Raw genomic sequence first — 19,414 nt, forward strand, 5'->3', positions numbered from 1 at the left:
TGTTTTTTTTTTTCTGGGACATGAATGCAACATGTGTTCCCCAAAAGGTTGAGTCTGAAGGGGGGAGAGAGAGTGAGCTATGCTTCTTTACGTATAGGTGACAACCAGAGCTACAGCTGAGCCGGGGAGGTGTCAAGCTAGAGAGAGTGAAGTCAAAGTCACAATATAGGAAGTGTAGCATTACGCATTCAAAATAAGGTATAGGAGAAAGCCTGGACTACAGAGAACAACAAATCTCCTCTGATCCTGTTAAAACTGTTTCAAGATGTTCTGGAGGACGAAAAGAATCAACAGATATTCCACCAGGCTACTATACAGCTGCGCCTGCTATATGGCAAATTTTTAAATTGGTTATAATTTACAAAAGCTCTCACTATGCGGCTAAATCTTGTGACCTATTCTTCGACTAGGTGAGAGATTGAGCTGTTCCACTGTTGTCAAACATTTAATGAAACACAGTCCTGTATGAATTTTTAAGGAAGAAAAAGCCAAAGAGTCAGTTGTGGTTAATGTTTATTACTTGCAAATATCTTTAGGAATATGCACGACCACACGTTATCAGCTGAAGGGATGAGGGGCTTCATCAGAGCTGGTATTTTTGAGGAGGCCTTGTGTTAAAATCTAGAGATGTGGAGGTTAAATAGGGTGCCACAGCTGTGTTTTGCACACTGACACCCTGGTAGGAAAATGCCACCATGTATAACAACCAAAGAGCTTTTACCAGCTACGGTGTTAACTTCTCATCTTCGTTCTCACACATGCATCATTTTAGATGATGTGAAAAATGTGGCTTAATGCAGTCAATAGTGTATCATTCTACACACACTACCAGCTGTGAACCAAGGATGATCATAGTGTAAGTCATCATATGACAGCAGAATGATACACTATTGACTGCATTAAGCCACATTTTTCACATCATCTAAAATGATGCATTACAATATCTGTGAGAATGAAGATGAGAAATTAACACTAAAACATGAGGGTGCATCTTACAGAGCAGGTACTAATCACATTTTCACTGAATTGTGAAATACTGATAACTGAGATAAAACGATGACCCCTAAACTGACACAAATTAGACCCCCCCATTTGATAAGATTTTTTTGCTTTTAGATGTTTTATTACAGAAAGTGTATGAAACCTATGATCAAAATAGTTACATTCTGTCATTGTCATTGACTTATAGTGAAAATAAATTATTTCCATTTTTTCTGGCGACACCCTGGCGCCCCCTCAAGGACCCCACTTTGAGAACCACTGCTTTAGGGGACATGGGGTTTTATTTTGACACTTACAACCGGAAGAAGTGTTTTATCATGATTGACTTGTTGGGCTCGCAGAAGACGACCAAGGCACCGCCAACATTTTTAAGCTAGCAAACATTGCCTTATCAGGTATCGTCAGGTTCAAACACCGTTCAATGGTAGGTTCTGTTGAATACTAATGACAGTAGAACTGATAGTTACTTCACATAGCTAACGCTAGCTGGGCGAGGAGCTAGTAAAGTTAGCTTTCCTAGTTTTGGTGTCGTTCTTTTTGGCTTTACCTCTCTTTTAGTTCAAGCTAACAAGCTAGCTAACATAAGCTAAATGCTAATTTTAACCAACTAAACAAGCAGTATTCCATGCAATGTGTTAAATGTATTAATGGTTATCGTACTACTTATAATTACATTGTTATTAGTTAAGCGGGTTAACGGTATCTGTAGGGACAGTGACGCCATCGTATTCATTGTGGTTGCCTGACAACGGAGAATTAAAGTGACAGTAACGTGAATCAAAACGGACTTTCGTTGTTTATTTTTATTATAAACATTCATTGTAATATATCAGGTCCTCATATAATGCACCATTGAAGTGGTGAAGAAAGTTTGCTTCTCATTTATTTGATATTCACATGGTATTATTACTGCAGGAGCAGCTCTCCAAAAATAAACAAAGAATATATTAAATTAAGCAGAGACTCTGTGAAGAAACGTGCAAAACAGATTATGTGTTATTATCACTCCACCTTGCAGCTGATTTAACCGGCACTCATTAGACCGGAGAAGAGGAACTAATTAGTGAAATCACTTGCTGTAATAATTGGTTGTGATTAAACACTGTTTATACATCTATCCCTCTATGGCACGCAGTTGAAAATCCTTTATAAAGCCTTTTACTAGGCCTATTAAATATTAGTCCTTATCTTCTTTACATTAAAAGCATACATTGTACAGTCTCTGATCATTTACACTGTTTAATATTGTGCTTCCTGTACAGTAGTGGTGACTGTACAGTAAGCATGGTATTCTGTGTTTGCAGTTGGGTCGTATAACTTTGCCCAGTGGAGATGGATGATGAGCTGGAGAACTTCATCAGGGAGCGGAAGGCAAGAGTGGCTGAGGATAAAGCCCGTTTAGAGCAAGACCCTCCTTACATGGAAATAAAGGTTTGTTAGAATGATGGTTGTTAGGTTTGTAGCTCTAAACTGTTTCAGAACCAGGTCAGAGTGCTGGATAAGTAGGCTAACTACTTATTATATACACATTCATTTTGTTACATTCTGATGACTTTTTATTTAAACCCCCCCTAATGTGCATCTAATAATTGTCACCATGATGGGGTCAAAATAAGGCATCACTTCATTTTCTGGGGACACAAGCCAAAACAGATGATAACCTGTAAATATTGAAAATGGTAACCAATAAAAGTATTTTAGGATTTACTTGTAATTGTAAAGTTACACAGAGTACTGAGGTGACAATTTCGCAATAATCAAATTGTGTGTCTTTTAATGCATGACAATCCTCTATTTTTGACTGATAGGCAAAACCCCACAGATTATATGGATCCACTATTAAGGAGAACATCCCTCCCAAGTCAATAGCACAGGGGAAAGGTACAGTACATGATCACATATCTCTCCTTTAATTCTTATCTTTTAAAAAATGATTCTTTTCACATGAAAATAAGCAAATGAATTAGTCTATCAAAAATAGTAGCCCATGATGTGTCTTGTTATCACGTGAGCAATGTTTGTCAGGGTAGATGTTGTGTCTTTAAAGTGGTGGTTGTCTTGTTTTGGCATGAAACTCTCCACCGTGTGTCTCTATTAAATATGGATGGGTGTGTTTTGTCAGAGGAGAGCAGCAGTGTGGGTCTGCCTCTTGGCGTGGAGTACGAGAAGAAGAAACAGAGGCTGCAGCATGAGCTCCGTATGGACTACAGGCGCTACATGGCTCAGGTGACTGTCACAAATGTACCTGTTTACTCATGTGTTTGGCTGTAGTAGACAAGCTCGGAGGTCATTTCAGGCTTTCTTCTATGTCTGTCTATACGGTATTCTAGTTTTAAATTGGGCTAAATTGTACTATAAGTTAGGGATCACTTTGCTGGAGATCAACAACAAACATGTTGATTGTTATGGGAGCTGTGAGTGTGATGTTTGCAGTGCAGCACTAAAATATAGACAAAACTGTGTCCCAATACCAAGGCTGTATCCACTCAAATCAGCATTTCTAGATGAAATATGTTGTTGTTAACAGGGCTGGTCCCATTTCAGAGACCCCTCCAAATGTGGTCATGAAATGAAGCAGCTGTTTTATTAGTATTCTAGGACACAATCCCTGTGTTATTTGCAGACCTCAGTATCCAGTATCAACCCAAACAGTTCAGTTCAGGTATCTTCTGCAGCTTGTACAGTCTGGAAATATCAGATGACCAAGTTGTGTTTACCAGACGTTTGACTTCAAGTGGCTGTCAGTCACTGGTAGATAAATGACTTGAATCAGGCCAATGGAACCCAGCATAAACTCCACTCTTTGTGCTGAATATACTGTTAATCTCATGATATGTTATAGCAAAAAAAATCAAAGTTAGAGTTACTGTAAATTTATATATCGTGAAACTTGTCCCTTTTCACACTGACAATTACAGGTGAGTATAGAATCCAGGCCCTGGATTGGAACCTAGCTATTAGCTCCTATTAGCCCAGTCATAAGATTAAGAGTGCTTTTTTTGTCTGTGTTGTAGGAAGTGAACAATTCATGACAAGAGTATTTTATGTTACAGAAAAAACACTTTGACCCTGAACAGCCTGGACCATTAATTCACCTTGATAACAGGAGGCCTGTTAAGGTAAACGTCCCCCTTTATTGATGTTGGTTCATTTGAAAATTATTTCTTTGACCTCACAGGAGTAGCCAGGCGGTACACTGAAAGATTGTAGCTCAATAGATTTTACAAAATAGAAGTTACTGTTTGATTTGTAAAAAATAGATCCACACACAGAGTCAGCCACGACACCTAAACGCCATTTAACTAAGTGCATGAAAACTAGTCAGCAAGTGAGCAGCGAGAAGTTGAAACTGTTAGCTAAACGTAATAGTGAGCAATTCAAACAGCTGTATGTAATGAATAAATGGTTGAAACAGATGTGTCAAAGTAATGGATGAACAGTTTAAATAGCTAAAAGTGATAGATATGGTAGAAACTTCCAAAAGTTATTGATAAACAGTTAAAATAGCTAAAAGTAATGGATAAATATTTTATTAACAGTTGAAACAGTTAAAGTTAATGGATAAACAGTTAGCTTTTGCCACTCCAAGTGTTAGTTATACGAATATCAAGGATAGTGTTGGTGAAGGGCTACTTGACTTGAGTTGATCTTAATGCACCCAACTTTGCATTCATGCTGTCAGTGTGCACCTGATGACATGTCTTCACACCTTATGTTTAAAAAAAAAAAGAAACATTGCCTTTTATAATCATTCCTCCAGCCACACCTGCTAGAAGGCCGGGCAGGTGATCTAAGACAGCGACCCCCCTCACGGAGAGATGCAGCCACTCTGACAGAGGACAGTAGGGGATTGCACAGGGACCTGTGCCTCGCCGAGGGTAAGACTCTCTTCCCTGAGGAGGATGAGGAGCAGTCGTCAGTACTTTCCAGACTTTCTAGACATCGTGACAGGCTGGGGAGGCCAGTGGACCAGGAGTCAGAGGAGGAGGAATACACCAAGGAGGAGCTGGAGCTGATGGAGGGCAGGAGGCGCAGACATATGGGGGTGGAGGCCAGTTATGAGAAGAGACGATCCATTAAGACTGATGGCAGGTAGCTGGGAGATATTATTCCTTTGTATTGCTTATCTTCATGTACTGTATGTCTATGTCACAAAATAGCTGAACTTTTGTTTGTTTTGCTTGGAAGAAATGGAACAATAAGGCCAATCTGTTTTTTATTTCCCAGGGAGAAGAGAGATATTCCATTAGGTTTTGCCAGAGAAGGCAGGAGATCAAGGACACTGACCAGAAACGATGATGCTGAGTTTGCCACTGGCCTTATAATCGGTACGATAATTTTTCTTTATTTTGTAACTTTAGATTTTGTTTTAAAATTCAAAGTCCAGCATTTGATTAACATCTGCTTTTAAATGAACGCACACAATCCATTTGAACATTTGGTGACTTGCACACCAAACTGTATTAAGATATGATGATAGATACTGTATCTATCATTAATGAAGTTTTGAACTTCTTTTCAGGAGCAGCTGATACAGATGAGGCCTTGCAGAGGAGGAAAGAGTGTTACAGACAGGAGCTACAGGAGCAGATAGCTGAACAGCACAGAAACAAGAAAAGGTGGGTCTTCAGTGATCCTCGTCTTTTCAGTGTTCAGTTCATCATGCTGAAACAGAGGTTGTGTGACCCAGCTTCTAACAGTGTTTGGTGGCACCTGGAAGTTGCTGCTTTTAAGGATCCTTATTCATCATATGTGTTTCCAATATTTACCAATATTGCCATTCGGTTTCTCCACAGTGTAATTTTTATCACCACTGCTTCTGTCTATTCTGTACATACTGCATTTATTGCATCTCTGTCCACCTGGAACATCATCATTATTATTATATATTCAATATTAAACCTAAATATATTAACATTTTAGGCAATTAGATGACACATATCTAGAAGAACCTGCAGCAGCTAACAGTAGATATTAGATAAAGCTTATATTTTTGGCGCTCTAAGGAGGTGATGTAACATGCTGATTGTGTGTAACTGAACACGTTTGTGTCCTTGATGCAGGGAGAAAGATTTGGAGCTGAAAGTTGCTGCAACGGGAATAAATGATCCTGAAAAACAGGTAGGGCTGTCACATATGCCCAAACATGACATTTGATTATTCCTTCTAAAAAACACACATAGGTTCAGCCATTCAAATATATGTTTTTATCCATAAGAGGGCAAACCAATACAACAAGAGATATAACTACTTATATATGTATATTTATTTCAACATATACATGTATTTTAAAAGATCTACATACACATTACACATTGTGAAATATTGGCCATTTTTTGGAAAATATGACTGATCATGCTGAAAACTTTTGTTTTATTTAGGGATAGTGGTCAGATGAAGCCATTTTCTCCAGCCACATAATCGTGTGTTCCCTTTTTAAAATATAATGATAACTGAAATCACCCAAATGGCTCTGATCAAAAGTTAACATACCCTTGAATGTTTGACCTGATAATATACACACAAGTTGACACACACAGGTTTAAATGGCCATGAAAGGTAAGTTTCCACACCTGTGACTTGTTTGATTGTAATTAGCGTCTGTGTATAAATAGTCAATGAGTTTCTCAGCTCTTGAGAGACCCTGCATATTTCATCCAGGGCTGCTCTGACTTTACTGGATCCTGAGCCATGAGGAAAGCAAAAGAACTGTCAAAGGACCTGCGAGAAAAGAGAGTTGAACTTTATAAATCAGGAAAGGGATATAAAAAGATATCCAAAGATTTGAAAATGCTAATCAGTAGTGTTCAAGCTCTGATAAAGAAGTGGATCATGAAGGGTTCTGTTGATACCAAGCCACAGTCAGGTAGACCAACAAAGATTTCAGCCACACTTGCCAGGAAAATTGTTCAGGTTGCAAAGAAAAGCCCACAAGCAACTTCAGCTGCAAGATGTGTGTGGCTGTTTCAAGATGCACAACAAGGAGGTACTTGAACAAAAATGGGCTGCGCGGTCAAGTTACCAGAAAAAAGCCGTTACTGTGCCAATGGCACAAAACAGCCCACTTACAATATGCCAAACAGCAACTAGACAAGCCTCACAATGTCTGGAACAGTTATTTGGAGTGATGAGACCAAAATTGAGTTTTATGGTCACAACTATAGACACTATGAATGGTACACATCTTACAGATTCTGCCAGGGTATGTAAACTTATGAGCACAACTGTATGTTATTCGATAGCCAAATGTTTATATAAGTTAGGTAATATTCATACCAAAACAAAGTATTTTGGCATTTCCAAACATGCTTTCTAGATTTCTCAGAGTGCAAATCTCTCTCTCTGCAGCCAAGTTGGGTTGGGAACTCTCTGCCATCATTACTGCACGGTTGTTGTTGAATTATTCGCTCATTTCAGCTTGACCCACATTTAATTTCAATCAATGAAAGTGAGGCTGTGTGACTCCTATATAATTATATATATATATGTGTATATATATATATGTGTGTGTGTGTGTGTGTGTGTATCATTATGAGGCATGATAACTTCTTCCTTTAAACATGGTAGTGAATGAAAAAACAGCCTCTGTCCACATCATCAAAACTTGAAGATAACTTACAGACATGAAAACACGTCTTGTCTTGCAGCTTATCTTGCTGAACGAGCCACCAAACTAACATTTACTGGGGAAAAGGGCACGACTAACGTCAGTTAGCAGCTAGATAGCTAAACAGCAAGTAAACATACCTGCCTGGTTTGGCTGTGTGTTGACTTGTAGCTACAGCAGTTTGTTTACTTTGCTTCCAATGAGACATTAAATTAAATTTTGCAGTTAATCAGCAGTTCACATGTGTGCTGAACTATTCTGTTACACTACTATAAAAAACTGATCGCTTAAAGGAGGCACAGTGCCAACATAATATTATTATAACTGTAGAATGGTTATGCAGAAAATATAAAGAAGAAATTAGCATTAAGGGGAGATATTAAAGTCATTTTTAATATTCAGTGTTGTTATGATGCTAACCTCACTTCAGCTGATCCTTGAGCATCAGTAAAGGACACTTGTTTATCTTTCAATTATGTCTACCCACAAATCAGCCGGACCGAATCAGACAGTTTGGTCTGAGCAGGAGAAAAGATCCTCAGGTTTTGGAGCCTTCAGCAACAGGAGAGAGCGAGTCATCATCCAGAGGTCTCTCTAACAATGAGAAGATTGGTGTTCGAGACAGAGAGATGCCTCCACCTGATCAGCCCCACGTGGCCTTCCAGTCCCCTGTGTTGGAATACAACTCTGCCCTGGGCCTGGGGGGAGGCGCTCTGTCTCCCAGCAGCCAGCCTGCTGCCCCCTCCTTCCCCAGAGCCATGGACACTCCCAGGTAAACCTTCAGCTTGCAGTTTCTTAGTTCTGTGGTCACAGACAGGTCTGATTGATGATTAGTGGTTGGCAAGTCATTTAACATGTTGTAATTTTTATTATTGTGAAAAATAATCACTAATAAATCTTTGCTTGAAATGAGAACTTGTGTCATACAACATAATAAATCATTTGTTGTCTTACTCTGTGTGTTCAGAATCCCCTTGCTCCCTCCCCATCCCCCTTCAACACTTGGTGAAACCTACAGGAGCCCGTATGGAGAGCCCCATCACTACTACGGCACCAGAAACCTTCTTGACCCAAACATGGCCTACTGTAAGCACTGGTCTCCTTGGTTTACAGCGTTCTTGTCACTATATATGTCCACTTGATGAACTTATTGGTTGTACATTCAGCATCATCTTACATGATTTAAATGTGTTTCATTTTCCTGTCCAGATGGTCATTTGTCTGTTCCCGGTGCTGGCCTTCCTGTGTCCTACTGGAATGTACCACCAGGGGGAGCTGTGCCCTGCCAGTTTGGTAACCACAGCCCTCAAAGCCAGCACAGTGGAAGCAGCTTCCCTGAGCCTCCAATACAGTAAATATCTCCTCTTCACCTTTAGTACTTTCATACAGAAAATGATAAGCAGCTAACATGGAGGCTGCAGTAAATGTATATCCTTTACCAGCACACAGGCATCTTACTAATTGTCATTTGTTTTTTCAATGAAACAATGAAACACATTGTTTTAGGCATAAATAGCAAAAATAAAAGAAGACAATGTGTAACTCAGAATAGACTTTTAATGTCCCATTAACTTGACTACTAGACTAGTAGTAGAAATAATGGTAAGGCTTGTGTCTAGTAAAATGGAAGGTGATTTTAGTGAGAGGATGATATAATATAAGACACATAACAAGACAGGTAAAAGCACAAATTCAAAAAAAAGTCAAAAAGTTGATGGTCAGATCTAAACAGTGTGATTCTGAAAATCTCCTGGCAGGCCCAGTAATGAGGCTGCTGCTGCAGACTCGCGTGCTGGGCTGTTCCCTCCAGAGAGATCCAGATCAACCAGGGAGAGGATTTACAGAGAGGCTCTGAAACAACAGGTAGGTCAAACACATTTTGAGTCTACATTTAATCTCCCACTACCATCATTTTCCTTTAGAGTGACAGTTATCCTTTAATGCACAAAGATCTCTAGTTCTAATGTGTAGATAGTTTTATGATACCACATCCAAAAAGTTTATTGATTAAATTACCAATGAGTTTTTTAGTAGAGTAAATCCAAAGGGTAATGATTATCAGGCTAAGACTTAAGATCAAAGCAGAGGAAACTGTTGATGTATGTGGACTAACTGCAGAACATCAGAAGGAACATCATGGAACTAACAGATAAGAACCGTTCTGTTATCTCTCAGCATTTCAAAAAGAGTACTGTTGAGTCTATCAGGGCTGAAACTAACGATTTCTCATTATTGATTAATCTGCTGATTATTTTCTCAATTAATCTTTGTGTCTAAAAAATGTGAAAAATACCGATTATAATTTCCCAGAGTCACAGGTCACATTTTTAAATGTTATGTTTGGTCCGACAATTAAATCATCAAATTTGAGAAACTGAAACTGGTAACTGAACTGAAATCTTCAGCGTATTTGCTTAAAAAATTTCTAATATGATTATTTGATTGTCAAAATAGTGGCCAATTAATTTTCTGTTAACTGACTAAATACTGAACTGAACATTATCTACTTTTAAAGTTAATTTGAATATGCACACACAACACATACATGTAACACATGCATTTACAGGTTAGGCTTTTGGGCATTGATAGTTAAAGAAACGACCTGAATTACAAATGATTTATTGTAGAGCAAAACACACTAAAAAGTTTGTGTATGACCTGATCACCTTGCACAGGTAACTAAGTTGGAGACAGCAGTGGCAGGGAACATGATGTAAAGTGGTTGTATATATCCTTAATGTGGAGATTCATTCACTGCATCCTAGTCTGTGATATGTTGGCAGGAAGCTTCCAGGAGAGGGAACAGCGAGTTTTTGAGCAAGGTAAAATAGATCTAGTTAAGACTGAAAAAATCTAGTGCAAGCCCAATTAAATCCCTTGATCCCCGATAGTTTGCCATTAGATTTGCTAGTAGAAGTATTTGTGAGATCTGTCCCTATTCAGATATGACTTTATATCCCGTTGCCACCTCAATCCCATCCCAATCCCACATCTTTTCCCTTCAGCTAAAGCTACAAAAATTCTCCTCACCTTTCTTCTCAGCTTGCTTTTTTGTTATTTCTCTATCACACATGATCATTGCAGACTCACATTTTTTTCCAGGTGACTCCTTGTTGTTGTATTTTAGTTGCTGGTCATGTTTGTGATGTAGGAACTGCACCTCAGAGTGTATTATCATTATACTGTACCACTACATATAGTCTTATAGAGTTTTAGGTACCAATTCCTGTTCCTTATTCACGAATGGTAGTACTTGAAACTGAGTTACACCCCTGTGGTCTGATAACTGATAGCTCATGAGTTCATCAATAACTAATTCTTTACTTTCTTTACTTACTGAAAGTTATTAAACCTATATGTTTAAAAGATTAGTGAGCGAGATTAGCTACTGATAAATAAATTTTCAATTTCAGTCTTTTGATAATTACTGTCATTTGACGATTTAGATAAATAATAAAATACTGTACTGTAGATTCAGGAGCAACAGGAACGGAGGCGTCTGGAAAGGGAAGAGCGGGAGCGCTACGAGGCTCAGCTGGAGGCCGACATGAAGAACCACCAGCCCTGGGGTCGAGGTGGAGGAGGAGCCCCGCTCAGAGACAGCACCGGAAATCTCATTGGTGCGCCCCCCCCAGTTTCCTGTAGTCTTTTACATAATAAGCACTTGTTATGTTCCTTGCATTCACATTTTCTCTACGAGACAATTACACAATAATGACTTACTTCCTGTTCTGTTCTTGTGTCCAGCTGACCTCAACCAGATGCACAAGCTGAATGAGGAGGCCTATAGCAACCCGGAGCAGTGGCAGAGGAGAGCCACGGCGGCCATGACAGCCCGCCGGGCAGAGCACTCTGACCCCAACGAGAGGGTCTCTGGTACTGTAGCATTGTGCAGTATCCATGACACTAGTGACAGGCTCCCTGGTACTTAAACCATACCAACCTTTCTTCTTAATGTATTTTATAGGTTTTTTTTTAGAACCAAGCTGTGGGAAAAAAATAAACACAGACTGACATAAGTTGAGATGACATTAGTGAAAATCACTGAGGAAAATGTGTCTTGTGGATGGAGCTCTGATGAATGCAATATTTTATAATGATTTACTCAGAAAGGAGAGATCTTTCCCAGTGTCCCAACTCACAGTGGAGTTTCTTCATGTTTTCTTTTTTTTGTAGGTTTCACACATGTCCAAACCCCCCAGTTTGCCAGAAGCAATGTATTTGCCAACCAGCCCAGTCTGCAGCAGCTCCAGGAACAGGACAAGTACAAAGCTTACCTCAAACAGCAGGTACTGCTTCAAACAGTGTCAGCCCTGATACTGGCTGACTATGGCTGGAATGTCTTACTTAGCATCTGGCCATCCTTTGGAGACTCTGTTCCCTAGAAATCTAGTTAACTGCTTGTAGAATAGTGAAAGTGGCTGGTAAATTTGAATTTGCCAGCCTGCCTTGCCAGAAATGGGCCTCAGCCTTGTGAGATCCAGGTAAATGTTGTTTTGGTCTTGTTAATGAGTTTATGTTGTCTCATTAACCTGTATTTGTTTGCAGATTGAGGAGAAACTGCGTAAAAAAGCAGAAGAGAGGGAACGGACCAGATTGGAGGAGGAAAGAGAGGAGAAGAGGCTGGAGGAGCAGAGGGCTCGCATTCAGAAGGAGTATGAGGAAGAACAAGAGAGAAAGAAACGGAAAGAAATGGAGGTGAGGAGCTAAAACTGGGTGGAAGGTAGTGGAAGGTGGTGTTCTTTTCTAATTTGGCCCGCTTGTTTGTAATACTGTGATGTTACAAGGTATTGCTGCTTTTGTACTACTGGTTATTGTATTGATAATAATCTGACCCGGGATCTGCCATCATCTCCCTTCGACAAACTATTCAGTTCAGCTACTGTATATTTGAAATGACAAATAAACAAATGTATAATAACATTTGTTAAGATACTAAATAGTAATAAATAATCTCACTTTCCTTCTTTCTGTCTTTCTCTATCATTGCCTTGCTCTGTTTTCTTTTTTGTCTCTCAGCAAAAGGCAAAGAACGAGGAGCTGATTCAGCTGGCTGAACAGCGCAAGAAGGAAGCAGAGAGGAAGAAGAAGGAAGAAGAAGAGAAGGAGAGTGCAGCACTGAGGAGGCAGTATGAGAGGGAGAGGCAGGCTCGGGTGGAGGAGGTTAGTTCACTAATGTCTCCACCACCACTTGGCAACAAACACCATCGCAAACGTTAAATGGAAAGTTGTAAAGTTATGTATGTAATTATTATTATAGATTTTTACAATCATAATTATTATACAGCAGTTATCATACAGTAACGTTAAGGAATAGGACTATAGTAGAATAGTTACAAGAGACCTGCCAGTGACAATAAAATTAAAGATTGGAACATCATCATCTCTTCCCCTCCCTTCACTGATAAGCAGCAGACATTGCACATGATCCAAAAGATCATTTTTTAGAACACCAAGCATGATGACACATCCTATTAAAAGTTGCCTCAGGTTTTAGAGTTCAGTTTCGAGTTGTAGAAACTCTACAAAGACTGCAGCTGATGGCCAGCTGACCACCAACTGGCATGCACTGTATGTATGAGAAACAAAAGACAGTCAGTTGTCTGTATTAATGATTGGAAAAACATTGCGGGTAAACAAAATAAACTAGCTCACCATTTCATGCTAATATGAAACTGTTGACGCAATGTCATTAGAATCCTGGCATGTTGCAGCTGTTACATCAGCCTGTGGTCTGTTGCTAGTGGAAGAAGAAAGGACATTGTTAAAAAAGAAAGAAAAAAAATCCCTAAATGAGTGAATTCACTGATTTGCTAGAGGGAGCTAAAGATGCTCTATTGACTGAACAACTGCTGATAAGGACTAACTTGCACCAACAGTCCTGGATATGCTGCAAAAAAAAAAAAAAAAAGCTGCAGACTGTCTGGTAGCATGTACCTTGTTGCCATCTGTAGCCACTATTCATATTCTCTCCTTGACAGTCTTCATTTACACCAAAACACAGGCAGAGGGCGACAGTAATCAAGTAATCAGGTTACATTCTATTAAATCATTGTTTTGAAACTGTTATGTAATGTGTGTCTTCAGGTACACAGGGAGCCCTCCCCTCCAATCCCCACCCTGCAGAAGAAACACGGGCAGCACCAGTACACCCCGAGACCTCCCACTGTGGAGAGCCGGCATTCTACTGCACACCTGTCTGTGAGTCTCACACACACACGAACATCACACTCTGTAACTCCACAGGCATCCTTACGTGTCTGAAAAAGAAGAAGTGATTTGTAGGTCCAATGTTGTTGCTTGTTCTTGAGAACGCATTTGACACAATGTCTCTGTCTCTGTGTAAAAGAAGATATTTGCTCAGCATAAAGGTTAATAATGTTTTCTCCTTCCCTCTGGATGTCTCTGTTTTCATACCTTCTCATTTTTTTTCTTTCTCTTTCAGGAGCGCTCTTTGTCTGGACTCCAGTCCCCCCCTGTCCCCGCTTGTAGGAATCAGCTCCGAGCTGCAGGTACATGTGCACACACAAATAGAAGACATTTCAGACATGGAAGGATATGTACTTTAAACCCTACAGGTTTAAACTAACTGGCTAGTTTTGGCAGAATCTCGGTTGCTTAGAGTTTGCCTCAGCTTATGTAGTAGTAGTAGTTGACATTTACTACTAGGGATCGGTATCAGTAGTAAAAACACAGTATGAGCATGTGTCTAGATACTGTGTTAATGTTTTCAGGAGACCAGCGGGACGTGTTCAGTGAGCTGTCAGCGCTGCGTCGGCAGCTTCGCAGTGAACAAAAACGACTGGAGGGTCATCTGCAGCAAGGCGACTGGGAGGAATTAGACTCTCCCCTGAGTGAAAGGTCAGACGTGTGCAGATACATTACTCTTACTGTACCTTTATAATCACATAAAGTGCAAAATTTTGTGGACATATTTAACAGTGAATTAAAAAAAACACATTCAGGTTTTGAACCCCAAATAATAATAGTAGTAGTTAGCAGATCAATATGGAGAGAGATTTGGGATAGGAAGAGATGTGTGTTTGGATATCAGAGGGCAAAAACTTTATTTTCATTTCCAAGAGAATGTGTTTGAACTCTGATTTATTCATCTCTCCCTCATCCTTCTGATCTAAGAGGTGAAGGAGGTGTGTGTGGAGCCCAACAGTCCTCTGCAGCTCTGTTTCTCTCAGCTCCATATTGTGCTAAAAAACTCAAGTCCACTGTTTAGCGGTCCAATCACATCTGAAGGATTTAATTTGAATCACTCTTGTAACTGTACACATATTCTGTTTCATTGAGAAATACATCACCGTACAGAAGTTAAAGACACTCTGACTTCACTGTCACTAGGTTCCTTACATTGAGCGCTGATACATACAGTAGATTTGACTAAAATTGAATATAGTTGTTGATCCGCTTCCTCCACATAACAAGTTTAGAAATTTTATCACAGTGATGCCCAGCCAGAGGCACTCGAACCCCAGGGGGTAGCAGTTGCTTGGGGGTATGTTGAAAGGTTATGAAGTAGCTAAACTCATTTGGGGAAATAGAAACTACAATTTGAATAAAATCATTATATTCTGAGAATGTGGGTAAACTAGTTGGCAAGTGAGCTGATTTATTCATCTCTCCCTCATCTCTCTCCTGATCTAACAGGTGAGAGAGGTGTGTGTGTGTGGAGTGGAAATAGCTAAAACTGATGGCTAGATGGTTAAAATAGATAGCTGAAAGTAATGGATAAATGGAATACAACCGCCAAAAAAAGCTGGTAACCATCTCTCCTGTCTGAGTTGTCCTTTCTTCTCAGATGTTACGGTTAACATTGAAGGATTCTGCTGTACTACAGCAGTGACTGATATTTTGTGTGTAAACATTAATGTGTGCGCTCATCTTCATTTTTCCAGACATCGGGAGCGTCCCCAGGTGGATGTGTTTGATATGGCTAGGCTGCGGCTCCAGGCTCCGGTCCGAAGGCCAAACTCCAGAAACACAGAGCCCAGAAACCTGCTGCGAATCCACGACTCCCTTCAGCTCAAATACACAGGTAATACACCGGTCTTATAATCTTAATTGTACTGGAATTCTACTGGAAGCCAACATTGTCAGTTGTAACTGTTTCGCATGTGTATTTGTCAGACGATGAATCCAGGCTTGGCTCTACTGAGGTTCCTAAGCTGGAGGAAGTGGGTGTGGCCAGCAGGAGAAGGCGGGACTACAGGGATCCATATCAACAAGTCAGCAGCCAGAGGTCTACAGTACAGGATGGTTAGAGCTCACTGCATTTTCAATTCCTGTTGATCCCTTTGTGGTAGATTCAGTTAGAGATTTTACTGTGGAAGAACAGTGTCTTATTGTTCACTTATATTTGGCCAGGTGGACAGTTGGACTTATTTTAATTACTAAAATCTAATGGACAGTACAAAGAGGAGCAGCAAGCAAAAACAGTTCAGTTAATTTGACTATTATTTTAAAGGTCCAGTGTGTAGGATTTAGTGTCATCTAGTGGTGAGGTTGCAGATTGCAACCCAAATGAATACCCCTCACCCTCCCCTTCCTAGTGTGTAGGAGAACCTACGGTGGCTGCAAAACTTGCAAAAAATGCTAAAGGCCCTCTGTAGAGTCAGTGTTTGTTTAGTCTGTTCTGGGCTACTGTAGAAACATGGCGGTGCAATATGGTGAGCTCTGTAGAAGAATTTTACAATAATTAAAACATACTTATGAATATTATATTCCATTTCTGCCAATAGATCCCCCTAAATCTTACTCACTGGTCCTTTAAGACAGACTTGAAACACTGTGATCCTATCCTTTAAAGGATGACTGTCTGTTTTTTTTTTTTTTTTTTTTTGGGTTGTTCAAATGGAAACGCCCATTCAGCTGTTAGCAACTGTTAGTTGTCATTAGGAGCTGTTAGCGCTGATGATCCGGAGCCGTTTACTGGCAGGAGGAGGAGGATTTTTTAAACTTTGAGCATCATCAACAGTGGGTGCTCAGTCTGTCTCTGTGGCTACTGGCTAGGCGAGCTAGAGGGTTTATATTAGTTTATATGTAGCAAGGAAACCTACATCATGTCATGTGGGAAAAAGTTTTTAGAAGAGCTTGGGAAAATGGCATTTTGACACTAAAACATACATACTTTGACCAAAATTTGTATTTTTGGAAGTTACAGAATGATATAAAAACCACAAAAAATATTGGACCTGCCCTTTAATGCCAGGTGTAAATGGGATCTATGGCTTTTGCTGTTTCTGGATTAGTCAAAAAATAATGTCCTTCTTATGTTGCAGATTATTTTGACCTGTCCCCACCACATCAAAATGATTACCTGGTGAGTCGAAAAGGAATAATGGTTTGGTTATAATCAAGCACCAGTGCTTCAGCTACAAATTTTCACTACCTGGTTTATATGTACTGTATCAACTAACCTAACTATTGGAGTGAAATTGTGAAAAGGCTTTTGTTTATGTTGCAGAGGAGTGTGATGGGAGGATCAGCAAGAGGTTCTCTGCTGGAGTCAGAGAGTGCTTTTATTGGTAAGACCACCATGATAGAGCTACAGAAATGAAGGCATTTTAAGAACTTTGCTCCTTTTGCATCGTGGAGGCGCAGACATTCAGCAGTGACTTATGTTGGGGGGGAGTTACACCACACAACCATCAAAAATATATTTTTTCAATTTAACACAATGAGATAATCTGACAGGTCATCCTATACTAGTATTGGTCTGTTCTTATCAGACAGTTGTAAAGCACAAATCATGCTTGCATTTCATCTAATGTGTGCAGTTTTTCCACAACTGAAGAGGTACGTAATTATAGATCTTTACATCTTGAAATAAGAATAACCCAAAAACAGAATGTTACATCTATAAGCAGGGAAGATGTGGGGACAACAAACAACATAGCACAGTGTATTCTCTCTTAAGTTAATGTAGTTAGGATGCCTAAGGCTAATTCTGCTTTTGTGTGTGTGTGTTTGTGTGTGTGTTAAGACCCTTTAGGCGATGCCTTTCCAGTGCAGCGCACCCCAGAGCTTGAGAAGATCCCCCAGCTGTCAGCCAGGGAGAGGAGGAGGCTGGCCAAACAGTCACAGCGCCCCCAGGTACTCTGCTTTGCACACCACACACACCTCAGGTTTACACACTGGACTGTAGCTCCAACAACAGCCATGTAGCACATAGAGGTGTATTTGTGAGCTAAAAAGTTACAATAAGTAGGTAATTGTTGTTGTGAAACCTTATATTCTAAGAAAGTGTCGTCAACTATTTGTCTCGTTTTGTGTCCTATGATTGGTTCAGGAACGAGCTGCTTCCGGTCAGCATATTGGCCAATTTGGAGACTACTCCGCCCACACAGGTAACAGGCTGCAGCAGGACGCAGAACCCAGCGGGGAGGGGAGGAGCCGGAACAGGACGGGTCGTCTGATGGCCCTCAGTCGTCGTGGCAACACAGCCGGTACGACTTGAAAGATTCAGTTTTGCTGATGGTTGAATAAAACATTATGTTAAAGCTTTAATGTGCTTGTTGAAAGAATTACGTTACCATTTTTCTGAAGTAGGTATTTGTTTTCATATGAAACACAGTGAGTTGTGTAGACATCCACGCAGAGTGATACTGAAATTCAAACAACCAGTTTAAAGACAAGGTGGGAATTTAAGTTTAGTATGCAACTCTTTTAGTGTTTCACTCTCTTCCTGTTCTCTAGGACCAGTGGATCTGTCTGATGACGACTCCTCACCTCCCCACTTTTCTCCCTACAATCGTAACCATCAAAGCTCTGTAGAAACTGTGGCCACTGATCCCTGGATGCGGCCAGGAACATCGGACACACTCAAGTGTTTAGACCGACCACTGAGGAGGGAGCGATTGACAACATAAGACCCTGTATCCCGAGCCTGGGAGGTGCCTTCCAGTTTTGACAGTCTATTTTAACCCAGAATACACCCTTCTGTCTTTGAATTATGAGATTACAGTTGATTTGAACTCATAGCTTACAGATGGATATGTCAGTATGAATGTCGGATACCAATCGGTATTTGCTTTTTTTCATTGTTTACATCATCAATGAACCTCAATGTCTGATCTCAGAGTGAGTTCTTGTTTATGGGTATATACTATTTTATTAATGACTAAATTATGTTTTGAATAAATTATTTTTTCATTATATGATCCATGTATTTTGATTGTTTGCACCCTTTACATTACTTACATGATATTTAAGATCCTGCTCAGAACTCCATGTCCAAAAAGTCTGCCATGCTTTCTATGCCAATTTTTACTTAACTGTTACAATTTGTATGTGATGTGCATGATATAAATTATATTATATTTTGACACAGGAAATACATTTATTCACTTTCTTGCCAAGTTAGATGAGAAGATTGATACCACTCTGAGGGAAGTTAGTACAGATCTTCTCATTTAACTCCAGAAGAAAAAGAATAAGTGTATTTTCTAAAATGTCAAATGATTCCTTTAAGAGTTGGATTAAGTTACAGATTGTGTAAACATTCAACTACAGGGACATGACGATAACATCAAGAAAAAAATTTGACCATCTACGTTTGGATCCTGTACATTTACTATTATTTACCGTTGGCTTGGACACTTAAAGAATAACTCAGTAGATTGTTTCAAATGTTTTTAAATATAAGTATAAAAAGCAACCTAGAAAATACACTGACTGTGGAAAAAAAGCTGCTAGTCAGGTGAATGTTAAACTGCCATTACAGATCAGACCTCTGCACTCAATAGTAATCGTACTTCATCACATTAATATCCAAATCACTCAAGTAGTTTGAAG

The 19,414-nt window shown here is 39.7% G+C and overlaps 1 protein-coding gene across 6 annotated transcripts; it reads left to right on the forward strand.

The window, feature by feature from the left end:
• Positions 1-1,299: 1,299 nt before the first annotated feature.
• LOC122990790 (centrosome and spindle pole-associated protein 1-like) lies at positions 1,300-18,775 on the forward strand. 6 transcript variants are annotated; one of them, XM_044364287.1, is made up of 29 exons: positions 1,300-1,426; positions 2,265-2,433; positions 2,811-2,883; positions 3,125-3,228; positions 4,056-4,121; positions 4,763-5,094; positions 5,230-5,330; positions 5,525-5,621; positions 6,066-6,123; positions 8,104-8,381; positions 8,577-8,695; positions 8,819-8,960; positions 9,367-9,472; positions 10,393-10,431; positions 11,082-11,229; positions 11,357-11,533; positions 11,786-11,898; positions 12,158-12,307; positions 12,629-12,772; positions 13,697-13,810; positions 14,055-14,121; positions 14,344-14,470; positions 15,517-15,656; positions 15,749-15,877; positions 16,900-16,940; positions 17,085-17,145; positions 17,604-17,713; positions 17,910-18,066; positions 18,317-18,775. In XM_044364287.1, exons 2-29 carry the CDS (start codon positions 2,335-2,337, stop codon positions 18,487-18,489), a joined length of 3,465 nt encoding a protein of 1,154 aa, XP_044220222.1. In that variant the 5' UTR covers positions 1,300-1,426; positions 2,265-2,334; the 3' UTR covers positions 18,490-18,775. The 6 variants fall into 6 exon arrangements, with proteins under 6 accessions (XP_044220222.1, XP_044220223.1, XP_044220221.1 ...); XM_044364288.1 differs by having other exon boundaries at positions 2,268-2,433; XM_044364286.1 differs by having other exon boundaries at positions 2,307-2,433.
• Positions 18,776-19,414: the final 639 nt, after the last annotated feature.

The sequence above is a fragment of the Thunnus albacares genome, chromosome 10 (genome assembly GCF_914725855.1).
Source record: "Thunnus albacares chromosome 10, fThuAlb1.1, whole genome shotgun sequence".
In the NCBI taxonomy this organism is placed as follows: domain Eukaryota; kingdom Metazoa; phylum Chordata; class Actinopteri; order Scombriformes; family Scombridae; genus Thunnus; species Thunnus albacares.

Excerpts from the sequence above, each read along its gene's own strand:
- LOC122990790 (XM_044364287.1), top strand. The coding sequence starts at position 2,335 with ATGGATGATGAGCTGGAGAACTTCATCAGGGAGCGGAAGGCAAGAGTG. Across the intron at positions 2,434-2,810 it reads CTCCTTACATGGAAATAAAG|GCAAAACCCCACAGATTATA; the intron begins GTTTGTTAGAAT and ends TTTGACTGATAG. Across the intron at positions 5,331-5,524 it reads TGCCACTGGCCTTATAATCG|GAGCAGCTGATACAGATGAG; the intron begins GTACGATAATTT and ends ACTTCTTTTCAG.